Below are 14374 nucleotides of genomic sequence, written 5' to 3' on the forward strand. Positions count from 1 at the left end.
GAATACATGTCGCACCAAACATGCCCGCCCTTTCAGCCGTGAGGGCGTTATAATGTTGCGGTCAATCCCACTATTCGTTGGTAAAAAAGTAGCCCAAGAGTTGGCGGTGGGTGGTGATGACTAGCTTCCTTCCCTCTGGTCTTACGCTGCAAAATTAGGGACGGCTAGCGCAGGTAGCCCTCGTGTAGCTTTGCGCAAAATTCAAAAACCAGACAATGAAATGACCACTTTTTAAAAATTAAAAACTATAGATTCTTTCTAATACTTAAAGGAAATATATGTTTATTACTATTACTAACCGTTTTTTACCGTTACAAGCCACTATAAAGGTTGTCAGCAAAAAGTCTTTCACCCACAAACAAGCACCATTCTGACTGAGCCTTCCCAAACTTCCTATCTCCACACGTCACATGTATAGACACTGACTACCTCAACATTACTGTATAATATGTGTAGTTGCTACAGCCCCTAGATTAGGAAACCGTGGTTAGCGTACCAATGAAGATTCTGACACATTTCGTAGACTAGGTTTTGTTTGTGGATGACTCGTTCAGCAGATGGTATCGTAAAAGAATCCCATACACGTTTTATTCGTGAGGCTGTCTCTTTGAAAGACACAGGGTAACATTTGGACACGTTTCTAGGATTCTTTGTGTATCATCACTATCTCATAAATATTAATAAAACATGAAATATAACATCATTGAACTTTACAGCCATCTCCAGAGGTCGAGTCGTTATGAATGTCCTACGTAGCAAATGTTTCACGTTTATAACAGAAATTCTGCCCCTACCTTTCTTTGAAGGACATTAATTTTCCGGTCCTTGATCTCCATGTGGTCCCTGAGTTCCTGAACTTCTTGACTCAACCTGTTTTTTTCTTGAGCTGCTCTGATAGCCTGTTGAGTCTTCTTTTCGATGTCACCGTTCTTCTCTTCTAACTTTTGTCTCATTTCTTCTACCTAAACACAATTTTTAATTATACAAAAAAGGCTTAACTTTTTCAGAAAGAATTTAGTGATAAAAATACTGGCATGTTGGCTCTTTTAAATTTAAATTTTTATATCATTTTAAAAGAGAAATCAAAGTTCAAATCTCTTGAAAGCTTATAACATTTGGCCAAAACGGAACTTGCTAAAATTTTCTAAGAACAATTCTCATGGTCTAAAAATACAAAAAATAGAAATTTAACCTTTTCTTGTCAAAAAGACTAAAAACCTCGACTAGAATTCTCTGCATCACTAAAGTTACGATTTTTTAACGATGTTAATCATGGATCGTACTGGGACTCTATGAAGTGACATTATTTTGTTTACTTTATTTCAGATACTTTACATGACATCTGTTTCTGTATAACTAGACAAAACACTTGGTGCGTTTTAGAGCAAAGACACGTTGGGCTATCTGCTGTGTCCAACATGAGAAATCGAACCTTGGATTTTAGCGTTGTAAGTCAGTAAACTTATCGCTCTTTCAACGTTAGAACTTCCTTTCGATAATACATTAAGTTCCTCATATCTTTCTTTAGCAACTTGTGCTACAGGATTATTCCTAGAAAATCTTATTTTGATAAGACAAATAGATTCAGATCCGTGTTATACTGAAGTGTTTGTGAATAATAAACGAGTCCGTGACAACCAGAACTCATCCATTGAAGAACAGTTATTAATGGTTATATTAATACCAAAGTCATTACCCACCTGGGATTCTTTGAAGTTGACTGCTTTCGTGAAGAAACATTTTTGGATTATATTTGAAGAGGTTTATTCCACGTCAGTTTTTTAACAATACAGTAGTAAAAAACTCTTATCCATGGACCATAGAAACTGATTATCTCGAAAGAACCTTTTCAGAAAGAATCTACCCAAAACAAACACCCTCTTTCTTATATATCCTTTCGAGTAAGAAATTATATGATTAAATCTACTGATATTTCACTCGAAGACGGTGCTTAACCAGGTCGTTTAGAGCTACGCAACAAAGCAGTTTTATAGAACTCTTGAATTCCTAAGTTATATCTTTCTTCAGTTTAAAGTTACTTACGTCTGACTGGAGCATGCTGTAATGCTCTTCCTTAGCGAAAAGTGATTCCTTGAGAACCGCTATGTGGCGCTGATAGTCTTGATGCTGTTCGTCAAGGGTTCTCATCTTCGCGTTCATAGCCATGATTTCTTGATCCCGCCTTTTCATTTCATATCGTAGCTCGTCCACCTATCGAAGGCGATAAAAATATTGTAAATCAAAGTATAAAAGCGCTACCTACATTTCTACAGCGTGAGTGCGAACTAATATATATATATACACCCTTGTGCATATTAATTGAAACAAATGGTCATTTTACAATATTTTCAGCATGGCACCGGTGTAGGTTCGCTGGACCCGCTGATTTCCTTTAATAGTCATTTTTTCACACAGATGGTGTCATTAGTTGTGTTTTGCAGTACCGTCGATCTATTTTTGGGATATATGACGAAATTTTGAGGAACACTACGTCATTCGAAATTGCGTTGGAACGGCAAGGAGACCAGTCAAAAAATAGCTTCTTACCAACTAAATGAAGAAAAAACGGTATCAATGGGGTATGAAATACAAGATCTGGACGCAAGAACAATGAAGGAAGGTGTTATTCAGTGACGAGACTCATTTCTTCGTACAGGGTCAAAGAAGTCTGCATGTTCGCAGATCTCCAGGTGAGAAACTTCGAGAATCTCACATCAATCAGTTCGTAAAACATCCCTTGAAGAAGTTGTTTTGGGGCTCTTTCAGCTACTATGGCGTCAGAGGCTTACATATCATAGAAGGTATGATGCGAGGACCACAGTACATCAAAGTTTTGCAGAAAAGAGTCGTTCCAGAATTGAAAAAGAGATATCCAGATGGATCTGGCATTTTTCAGCAAGATCTGGCTCCGTGCTACACATCGAAACTTGTGGAAAATTTTATGACTACAACGCGAATAAAGGTGCTGAACTGGCCTGGAAACTCTCCGGACTTAAATCCTATTGAAAATCTTTGGGCGATTTGTAAAGGATGACTTCGGGGAAAAGACTGTACTACGAAAGATGAGCTAATTGAGGCCATAATTGAGGTGTGGTACCGCGATCCAAAAATTAGTAAAGATTACAGTCAGTGATGACGAGAAACCCACTTGTTGAGAAATTTATATGCAAAAACGGCTCGTTTGGGCTGAGAAAACACTTTTACATAGAAGAGCGAACAACGTTTCGACCTTCTTCGATCATCGTCAGGTTCACAAAGACGATGACCGAAGAAGGTCGAAACGTTGTTCTCTCTATGTAAAAGTGTTTTCTCCCAAACGAGCCGTTACATAGATTACAGTCAACTCGTGGACTCAATGCCAAAGCGGAATAATGATCTTCTGAAAAATAAAGGCGGTCATATCATGTATTAATTTGTGAGTAATTTTGGATTCTCATAAATAAACCCAAAAAATTGAAAAAATCGTAATTTTCCGTTTTGTTTCAATTAATTTGCACAAGGGTGTGTATATATATATATATATAAACACAAAATACAGAAGATGTCATCCACATTTTTATATACTGATTTGGAAATAATATATATATAATAAATAGTGTCCATAATTCCACAGCCCATTGGTCAAAAATAACGAACAACAGTTAATTAACTAATCACGAGATAATAATAATCATCACTAGAGTGCAGTGGTTGTGAAATTCGAACAAGCGGCATATTCACAATGTTTGCGTGATCATTATTCGCGTGCAGTATTATTTTCATACAGTTTAATGGTATCATTCGACTTCTAGAAGCTGCAACTTTATTTAGCTTCTTGCGACACATTTCAAGTCCGTTTAAGACCTGAGGTGATTCCTAGCAAAAATCGGCAGGAGATACCTTGATGGTTACGTGTGTTGGAGAATCACTTTGCAATGTCCCTACGGTTCATACAACCTGGGGAGAGGCTCAATCGAACCTTAGGACTGTTTCATTCAAGTCTTCCTCTCTGAAGTGTAAGAGCGATAATGTATTCTAAGTTACCCCACTATCCAGTCCTCTTTCATCGTAAGTGATTGTAAGCTTGTACTAAGCCTTGTGGTTACACTGTTACCTCATTGTTGTTACATTGATTCTCAAACTGTAGTACGTGGCCCTAGTGTTTGTGGTACGGAAACATTTAATGTAAAAGTTATATAGTTTGTAATAAGTGTGTACGTGTACATACTATTCAATTAAGCCTAATATGTGTATATCTACACACTATTCTCCTCATTTCTGGGTTAACTAGTGTTCTGTTCCTTTCAAGTTGACAAAGGTCACACCACATATTATTCACTTGTTGAAGAAGAAAAAGAATCACATTTTCCCATTAATGGGTAGGTGTGTTTTTTTTTGTTGCTTGGTTTTTTCGTTTGTGTGTTTTTAAATTTAAACGGGATTTTTACTTTTAAAAAATTTAACAAAAAGTGATACACGAGCCGGAAAAGTTCGTGAATTTCTTTTGCACCAGAATAATTGTTAACGTCAAGAAACAAGCTGTCACGAATCTTTCATCTTTTCACACAGTCTTCGCTGTGGAAGATTCACTTCAGTGTGTCCCCCAGTGGGAAAGCGACAAGTCTACGTATTTACAGCATCAAATTCTAGGGATCTGTTATCCTTGATGGAAAACTGGTGTGGCTTTGTTCTAAAAAAAAAATCAAACAACCATTATAACGTTTCCTTGCGACAGTCAAATCACCACTCATATCATCTGATGACTTCGTCAACCAAACATTATGGTCCTGAAACGATTAGCTGCTGAAATTACGACAGGTCAACTAATTTTATCATAACAGTGTAAACAGTACTGTTAGCACTATTAAATAAGTTCCTATTAAATATACACTTGAAATTATTAGGTTATAAGCCAACTGAAAAACACGTCTGAAATGCAGGTTTTCTGGCTTGATTTTTTACATTTTAAGAAATATTTAAAAATATTAAATTATTTTAATTGGTTGTTAATTATAAAAGACGGAAATTTTTGCCTCTTAAAGCACAAATTTATTTATTTATAGAAATAAGGATAATAAAGAGCAAATTATAGGCTAAAACAATTTACTAGTTCGTAAATTCTACCAAAATTTTAATATTTAAAAACACATTCAAACAGTAAGGCACATATCAAAAAATTATCATATTAGATAATATTATTTTGTTAGTACATAAATTCGTCAACAGATATCCACACACGTAGTCAAGTAAATTTAGGATTCATATGCTTGATTGATTTAATGGAGCAAACTTTACACAACACTCAGTTAATTAGAACCAGTTGGTCTGGACTAAAAGATCAAATGGGGCCTCACATATGACACTTTTTTTTGGATTTGCTGAGCTTCAGGACTTGTTTTTATGTCTTCCAATGTGACCAAAATATAACCCAAACTCACATCTTAGGGCTACAAATTACATATACAGATTCATTATTTAAATTAGGTTTCACTTCTCTTTTCGGCTAATGACTGTTTTATTTTGTTTTCATGTATCATTACTTTTCTATTCTTATTACAGCCAGGAGCCTCAAAAAAGATAGTAATAGCGTGTGTGTATGTTTTATAGCCACATCGGGCTATCTACTGAGTCCACCGAGGGGAATCGAACCCCATATGTTAGCGTTGTAAATTCCTAGAATTACCGCTGTACCAGCGGGATACGATAGTAATAACCAGAATCTCTCTGAGCCTCTGAGAGGACCTGCATATTATATAGGGCCCCAAATGCCAACAGAAGCGATGTAGTTCTTAATAGCTAACTCTATTCAGATAAACACAAATGTAATATCCCACGGTGGGACGGCCGTAAGTTTACCGGCTTTCAACATTAAAATCCAGGGATTAATTCCACGTGGTGGACACAACAGATAACTTATTGTGGAGTTTTGCCTGAAAGAAACCACAACACAAACGAAACGGAAATGGTATTAGTGACTTAGAGTTTCGCATAAAATTAAGCAAAAGAGCGCATTTGTCCCTAACTTTGAACAGACAGGATAAATATAGGACAGCTAGTCAACAGAACACACTGCCAATTCTTAGGCTAACCTTGCCTGATGGAAGAGTGGGATTTAACTGTTACTCTTATAACACTGCCGGGCCTCCAAGATTATTATGCAATTTTGGTTCAAACTCTTGGAGCCTAAAATCCTCGGTTTTACTCTCTAGGTATAGTAACTCTTAGGCCACGTAGAGTACATCAGTTGGAATTATGGTTGTCATACTTATGTCCTAACGTAAAAATAGGACACGAAACTTGTGATTTATCAGAGTTCACTTTGTACGGCAAACTGACCTTTCCGAACTCTCGGTCTTTGCTTTCTAACAGTCCCTCTAGATGGCGCGCTTTAGCCTCGACTTCTATAAACTTGGTTTTAAGTCGCTCCATTTCAAGTCGTTCTTCTTCCTTCAGCTTACCTAGGAACGAGACTACATTTTAAATACTACCTCTAGGATTAGAAATAAGAAATAACGTTAAATAGCCACCATTCGCATCGGTGACATATTATTTATTTCTATTATGTATAACGCTCGTGCAAGTTTACACAAGTGCCATCTGGGGTTACTTTTGTTTGTTCTGTTTTTGAATTTCGCGCAAAGCTACAAAAGGGCTATCTGCGCTAGCCGTCCCTAATTTAGCAGTGTAAGACTAGAGGGAAAATTGATGATCATCACCACCCACCGTCAACTCTTGAGCTACTCTTTCACCAACGAATAGTGGGATTGACCATTACTTTACAAAGCCCCCACGACTGAATGGGCGAGCATGTTTGATGCGACGGGAATTTGAATCCGCAATCCTCAGATTACGAGGCCCGTCTGGGGTTAATTATTTCCCACCTTCTGGGTCAGGTATTTCAATTGAGAATTGAGACAGGAAAAAAAATTAAAGTTCTTAATATAATGCGACAAAGTTATGAACTTCATCTGAAGTTATTGGTATAAAAACAAGTCGGTATTTTTAGTGTTAAGAATGCGTTTTATTGCTTTGTTATTTCTCGTATTTCCTTTTATTAAACGACTGACGATAACCCGGAGTTTAACACAAGTACAAATAATGATTTTTCGCTTTTTGTTTCCTTCTCGTTTTCATTCACATTGAATAAAACAAGCAATAATCAAAACTAATACATTTTTTCTCTCACAAATAAAATTATTTTCCTGTTTTAGTAATGCTTTTAACAATTTATTGTAAGCTTTTTTATAATTCTTATTTTCTTCGTGTTGATAACGTATGTAACAAGTCTTAAGGTGTCATCTGGTGGTAGAAATCTATATTCATTTCTTTATTCGTAATATTTTATTTGAGATTCAAACTGGACCTTATGAGAGTGAGGAGACTGTTATTGTATCTTACAATTTACGCCACAAAATAAGATGGATACGTTTTAAATAGATGTACCTGTGTTATGGTGTGTCTCCATTAGCCTCTTGACGTTGTCTTCCTTGGATATTAACATCTGTTTTTGATTTTCGTTTCTCATCTCCAAGTCCTGTAGAAAGTCAAAGTCTTGGAATTCACCTTTACAAATAATATAGCTTATATAGATTTAGTGTTTTTCATTTTAACTCTATCCTTTGCCACACACGTGATAAACTGACAATTACTCCAGAACTCAAGCTTAACCATAACTTTTTTTAACTCCATCTTTGGCCACCTACGTGATAAACTGACAATTACCCCAGAACTCAGGCTTAACCATAACTATTTTTTTTTAATTATAACTTTATCCTTTGCCACACACGTGATAAACTGATAATTACCCCAGAACTCAGGCTTAAACATACCTTTCTTAAAACTCTATCCTTTGTCACACACATGATAAACTGACAATTACTCCAAAACTCAAGCTTAACCATAACTTTTTTTAATTCCATCTTTGGCCACCTATGTGATAAACTGACAATTACCCCAGAACTCAGGCTTAACCATACATTCTTTTTTTTTAAATTTTAACTCTATTCTTTACCACATACGTGATAAACTGACAATTCAGAGACTCCAGAAATCAGGCTCAACCATAACTAATTTTTGACTGCTGATTTATTCAGCAGCATCAATCACCTACTTGCAAGACTAATGAAAATCAAAGTTATGTAAACCTCACTTCTTTAGTGGAATATCGACATTCGAACTTTGGACCTTTCATGTAACAGCTTTGCGTGTTAACATCAGGGTCACGCCCGACCAAAAAGAACTAATAAGCCAATGAATGGTACCTATGTTGTCCGACTTAGAACATTCTCAACAAAACCACTTTGTTTATATCGGTTACTACAATAAATGTTTCACTTGTAGCAAACCTGTAGTAAGTTCATTATGAGTTATTAGACTGTCTAGACAATACTGTTTACTTAAAGTATTAAGAATGTAAACTTAGAAATTCTTGTGGAATTATTTGTAAAAAAAAAACAAAAAACTAAACGTTTAAATGAATTTCATCTAATCGTGTTTGTAATTACTGGTAAGAAATAATGAAATTCTAAGTCTAAAAACGACACATTCGTAATATTAATTACACTGACTATATTTATCACACATGTATGTACAAGGTTGTTATAGAAATATTCTAGGCATCTGGTTTAATCGTGAGCATACAGGCTTAAATAGTGCATACAAAATCACGAAGGATACATTGCACTTATATCTGAAAGTGTTACGAGAGAGCACTGTGCATGCAAATTAGACTGAAATGAAACAGAAAACAACAGATGGCGAACAAAATGTTAAGTCTGTACAATAGATCGTGTAGATAATGTTACAATATCACAATGACTGTAACATAGGAGCAGAAATTCTCTAAAATAACAGTTGTTGCTACTACTTTACTTAAACAACAGTTGTTGCCATTACTTTACTCAGACAACGGTTGTTGCCATTACTTTACTTAGACAACAGTTGTTGCCACTACTTAGAAAGTTCTCAACAGTCCTTCTGTTGTCCTGTCCACCATATCTAACAGTCACTTCTATCATTCTGGCCACCATATCTAACAGTCACTTCTATCATCCTGGAAACCATATCTAACAGTCACTTCTATTGTCCTGTCCACCATATCTGACAGTCACTTCTATCATTCTGGCAACCATATCTAACAGTCACTTCTATTGTCCTGTCCACCATATCTGACAGTCACTTCTATCATTCTGGCAACCATATCTAACAGTCACTTCTATCATCCTGGCAACCATATCTAACAGTCACTTCTATCATCCTGGCAACCATATCTAACAGTCACTTCTATCATCCTGGCAACCATATCTAACAGTCACTTCTGTCATCCTGGCAACCATATCTAACAGTCACTTCTATTGTCCTGTCCACCATATCTAACAGTCACTTCTATCATTTTGGCTACCATATCTAACAGTCACTTCTATCATCCTGGCAACCATATCTAACAGTCATTTCTATCATCCTGGCAACCATATCTGACAGTCACTTCTACCATCCTGGCCACCATATCAAACAGTCACTTCTATCATCCTGGCCACCATATCTGACAGTCACTTCTATCATCCTGGCCACCATATCTAACAGTCACTTCTATTGTCCTGTTCACCATATCTAACAGTCACTTCTATTGTCCTGTTCACCATATCTAACAGTCACTTCTATCATCCAGGCCACCATATCTAACAGTCACTTCTGTCATCCTGGCAACCATATCTAACAGTCACTTCTATCATCCTGGCAACCATATCTAACAGTCACTTCTATTGTCCTGTCCACCATATCTAACAGTCACTTCTATCATCCAGGCCACAATATCTAACAGTCACTTCTATCATCCTGGCCACCATATTTTTCTGGTCTCACACTCTGTTTAGTACTAATTATGTATCTTTCTGAAGATGCGAGTCAATTATCATGGCACAGTAGTCATTCCTCAACTGAAGTATATCTTTGTAGCAGAAGACAGGGTGATTCCTGGTGAGATATCAATAGCTTCAATAACAATTTTCAGGATGGATGCAATTATAAGTAATTGTGTATTAGCGCTGAGCTCTAGCCCAAGTGACACTAGCATCAAACAATGGAATAAAGTGGTAAATATGTAACAATCTGGAATCCTTTCTCACTTCCTTGTTAACATTATTAATGGATTTAACACAACAGGATTTATGGTTGGAATATGCTCAGACCCAGCACAACAGTTGTTGAGTTTGGAATACTCCTAAGTTCATCGCAATAGCTTTTTTTGGAGGGAGGGGGTTGAAAATTTCCTTTTTGTAACGTAGTCTTCTCTTAGAAACGTGAGTGTTGTTAAGAACTGAATCTTCTACTAAGGTCACTAGTTCGTACCTTTCCCGTGTGACAAGTTCCTCTAACTACCAGTAGAACAATAACGGTCATTCACTGTCTAATGTTGGGCTAATCAAGCCAAATATATGTGTGTTGAGCATGCCACTCATTGAACCACAGCTAACGTATATAAGTCAGCCATTTAACACATGCAGATCGCTTCTACAATATTTAAATTATCCGCTGTATTGATCTTAAAGTTGTCACTTTGAAGCGAATCACAGAGTTGAAGTATCCAAAAAGTCCCATGAACCATAGCTAACTTTCAAGGAAAATGTCTGTATGTTTTAAATAAGTAGGGTTGTGAGTCCCAGTAGACAAAACAGGCCATCAACCATAACATAAGCATCCCACCGTTACATGTCAATTCTGTCACGTACTAATCACAGGGTACACGTTCCGAGACTGAATCAAATGTTCCCAGTCGCATCTGCACCGTGTTAGTGTACAAAGTATTACACCACATTTTACAAGGAAATTGGAAGGAGTGTCCTGTACTATCACTGACTTTTGTGAAGGAAAGAACATATTTCTGGAAGCAGCTCTAAATATTTAAAATGTTATGGAAGCAGTTGTTTCAGAGAAGGGTTGAAAGACATCTTAGGATAATATCACCCCTAGTGTTTTAAGCATATAACATCAGAGTGGGGCGGTTCTTACTGCTCGTGGTGATCATACTATACGTTGCATACCAATGACTTGAGAGGTGAGAGGCATTTTCTTGCTTTATCACAGTGATATTATTATAAATTCCTATTATCATTTAATTATTTTACAAAATATATAAAGACGTATCTAATTCTATCACTGTCTGATAAAGTTACAAAAGGTTGGAGAATATGTATTAGCCCATGTTTCCAGTCTTTTTGTAACTAACCCTAACTTCACCTGTGATTCTTCACGATAAACTTTTGAATTACTTTACTAAAGCTGTTTAAAAGCATAAACATGCAATGAATGAGATCCCAGACACTGTATGATAAGTTAAGAGGTTATTTACTACCTTGACTGTTTCTCTCAACAGAAATATTTCCTTTCGCATGTGTTCCTTTTCATTATACAGGTCTTTAAGATGTTGTTGGACTTCAGTTTCTTGACCTTTCATGTGAAGGTTTCTTAGTTCTTCCTCCAGGTGGTGAATCAGTTGGTACTGTTTCTGTAGAAGTAGGTGAACAAACCATTAAATAATACACAAACTGTTGTGAAACAGGAAATAATACACAAACTGTTGTGAAACGTGAAATAATAAACAAACTGTTGTGGAACGTGAAATAATAAACAAACTGTTGTGAAACGTGAAATAACAAACAAACTGTTGTGAAACGTGAAATAACAAACAAACTGTTGTGAAACACGAAATAATACACAAAAAGTTGTGAAACGTGAAATAATACACACAAAGTTGTGAAACACGAAATAATACACAAACTGTTGTGGAACACGAAATAATACACAAACTGTTGTGAAACACGAAATAATGCACAAACTGTTGTGAAATATGAAATAATACACTAAAAGTTGTGAAACATGAAATAATAAACAAACTGTTGTAAAACAGGAAATAATACACAAACTGTTGTAAAACAGGAATTAATACACAAACTGTTGTAAAACAGGAAATAATACACATACTGTTTTGAAACACAAAATAATACACAAACTGATGTGAAACACGAAATAATACACAAACTGATGTGAAACGTGAAATAATACACAAACTGATGTGAAACGTGAAATAATACACAAACTGATGTGAAACGTGAAATAATACACAAACTGTTGTGAAACAGGAAATAATACACAAACTGTTGTGAAACAGGAAATAATACACAAACTGTTGTGAAACATGAAATAATACACAAACTGTTGTGAAACATGAAATAATACACAAACTGTTGTGAAATAGGAAATAATACACAAACTGTTGTGAAACATGAAATAATACACAAACTTGTGAAACATGAAATAATACACAAACTGTTGTGAAATAGGAACTAATACACAAACTATTGTGAAACATGAAATAATACACAAACTGTTGTGAAACAGGAAATAATACACAGAAAGTTGTGAAACATGAAATAATACACAAAAAGTTGTGAAACATGAAATAATAAAAACTGATGTAAAACTTACAATAACACATTAATAGTGTCATAAAATTGCATAAATTCTTGGATAGGTAAAAATATTCATATATCGAAATATTCACAATACACAACTTACAGTATAATATTAAGTACACTCTCTGAAATATCTAACTTAAAAAGACAATTTACCTAAACAGCCAATTTAACGAATAACATTTTATATAAAACCTAAAGACATTAAGTTTTCCATTCCTCGATGGGCTGGTTCACAAGAACACAAGATTAAATGAACTGGTCACTGGAGTTCATCGGACAGAGGCTCAAAAAAGTAAATGTCCAAGTTTTCTTTCACGTCTTTAAATTTCTGTCAAAACTGGAATTATTGAAACACTAAATGTAGCGACTATGTGTTCCAAGAATAATTCAAACATCTTCAGAAGATTTTAACTACCAATGAAAACATTTTTAACCCTCTTACATATCAAGTATTGCAAGGACTGGTGAGTGCAGTTAGGGTGACCTTAGTTTTCACAACTCCTCCTATACTACACAACAGTCTTACAAAGATAAAGTCCTGAGTTTCCAGTCCTCTTACCAATAACATGGACAACAGATCTCGATGTATGCGGATAAACGTTACATCCCGTGAAGGTAAGGTTTGAAGAAAACCAAACACCCATTAAAATCTTTTCTGTAAATACAACGGCTATAGTCAGGAAAATTACCACATAATGAATTGAAAAGGCACATAAGTAGAGAAAAGGAAAAATATTAAATAAGCTACTGTCATTCCAGCACAAGACAGTGGACCACCCAACAGTGGTTAATAACTAAATCTACGACCAACAAGTGAGTTCTGTGAGGACGCCATTTATCAAAGAGTTAAAACATTATTTGTCTTGTATAAACATAATATCAAATCGTTAGATGTTTTTCTTGTATGATTCACTCATAACCAATTAATTCTATAGTATATTACTTGAAATCTAAACAATTTAATTTTCTGCCTTTGAATGTAGTTGTTACGGTGTTTATTTTATTCAGCTAGATACATGTATTAATATTAATAGCAGACGTCAGTTACTTGTTAGGATTGTTGCTTAAGATACACGCTTCTGAAAACTGTTCGAAATAAATACGAATATATTGTAGGCCGCTAAAAAAAGTTTTCAGATTACTGTATGTTACCTACAGAGATATTCTAACACTACTATTGGAAGCGACAAAATAAAATACATGTAGTGTAATACAGAAAGTAAACTAGAGAGTTTAGGAATATTCTAATATACAAGTTAAAAATTTAGAAAAAGTTACACCGTAATATTGAGAAGAAGTACACAAAGACGACTTTTAAGTTACCATGAATGGAATCAAACCTGACATTCAGGCATGATAATATTAGATCTGATACATATACAACAATTAAACCTGACAGTATCCAATTATAATAATATCCAACATTCAGACATGATTTCTTTGTTTGAAGTTTAGCACAAAGCTACACAATGGGCTATCTATGCTTTGTCCACAAGGGGTATCGAAATTTCTTGCGTTGGAAGACCGCAGACATAACACTTTGCTACCAGGGGTCTTTAGACATGATAGTATCCAATTAACCAACTTCATAATATCCAACAATGAGACCCGATAATGTTGAATAATTAGATCTGATAACATATGAAAGTCAGACTTGATAGTATCCAATAATCAAACACGAAAACATCCAACAATCAGACTCAATAATATTCAAAAGTCATCCTAATAATACCAAACAATCAGACCTGATTACATCCATATGATATTGGAAAAAAGTCCACGTCGTTTTCCGTTTACTTTTGCATTTCCTTATAAAGTCCTGCATGATCTGTTTTTGATGATTTAAATTGATATATTTTTAATATTAAATTTCTTTAAAGTTCAAAGCAGAACTAATCACAAACATTCCATAAACATGCTGA

The 14374-nt window shown here is 35.3% G+C and overlaps 1 protein-coding gene across 1 annotated transcript in view; it reads right to left on the reverse strand.

Moving 5' to 3' along the window:
* Positions 1 to 770: 770 nt before the first annotated feature.
* Positions 771 to 14374, reverse strand: part of LOC143236402 (uncharacterized) — a 69492-nt gene continuing 55888 nt past the window's right edge. Inside the window, exons 3-7 of the mRNA XM_076474664.1 lie at positions 11330 to 11482; positions 7423 to 7513; positions 6316 to 6437; positions 2044 to 2211; positions 771 to 962 (exon numbers count right to left, since the gene is read on the reverse strand). Of these exons, the coding sequence (XP_076330779.1) occupies positions 771 to 962; positions 2044 to 2211; positions 6316 to 6437; positions 7423 to 7513; positions 11330 to 11482 (726 nt within the window). The remainder of the gene's footprint in view (positions 963 to 2043; positions 2212 to 6315; positions 6438 to 7422; positions 7514 to 11329; positions 11483 to 14374) is intronic.

Source organism: Tachypleus tridentatus, chromosome 13 (genome assembly GCF_004210375.1).
Source record: "Tachypleus tridentatus isolate NWPU-2018 chromosome 13, ASM421037v1, whole genome shotgun sequence".
Lineage (NCBI taxonomy): Eukaryota > Metazoa > Arthropoda > Merostomata > Xiphosura > Limulidae > Tachypleus > Tachypleus tridentatus.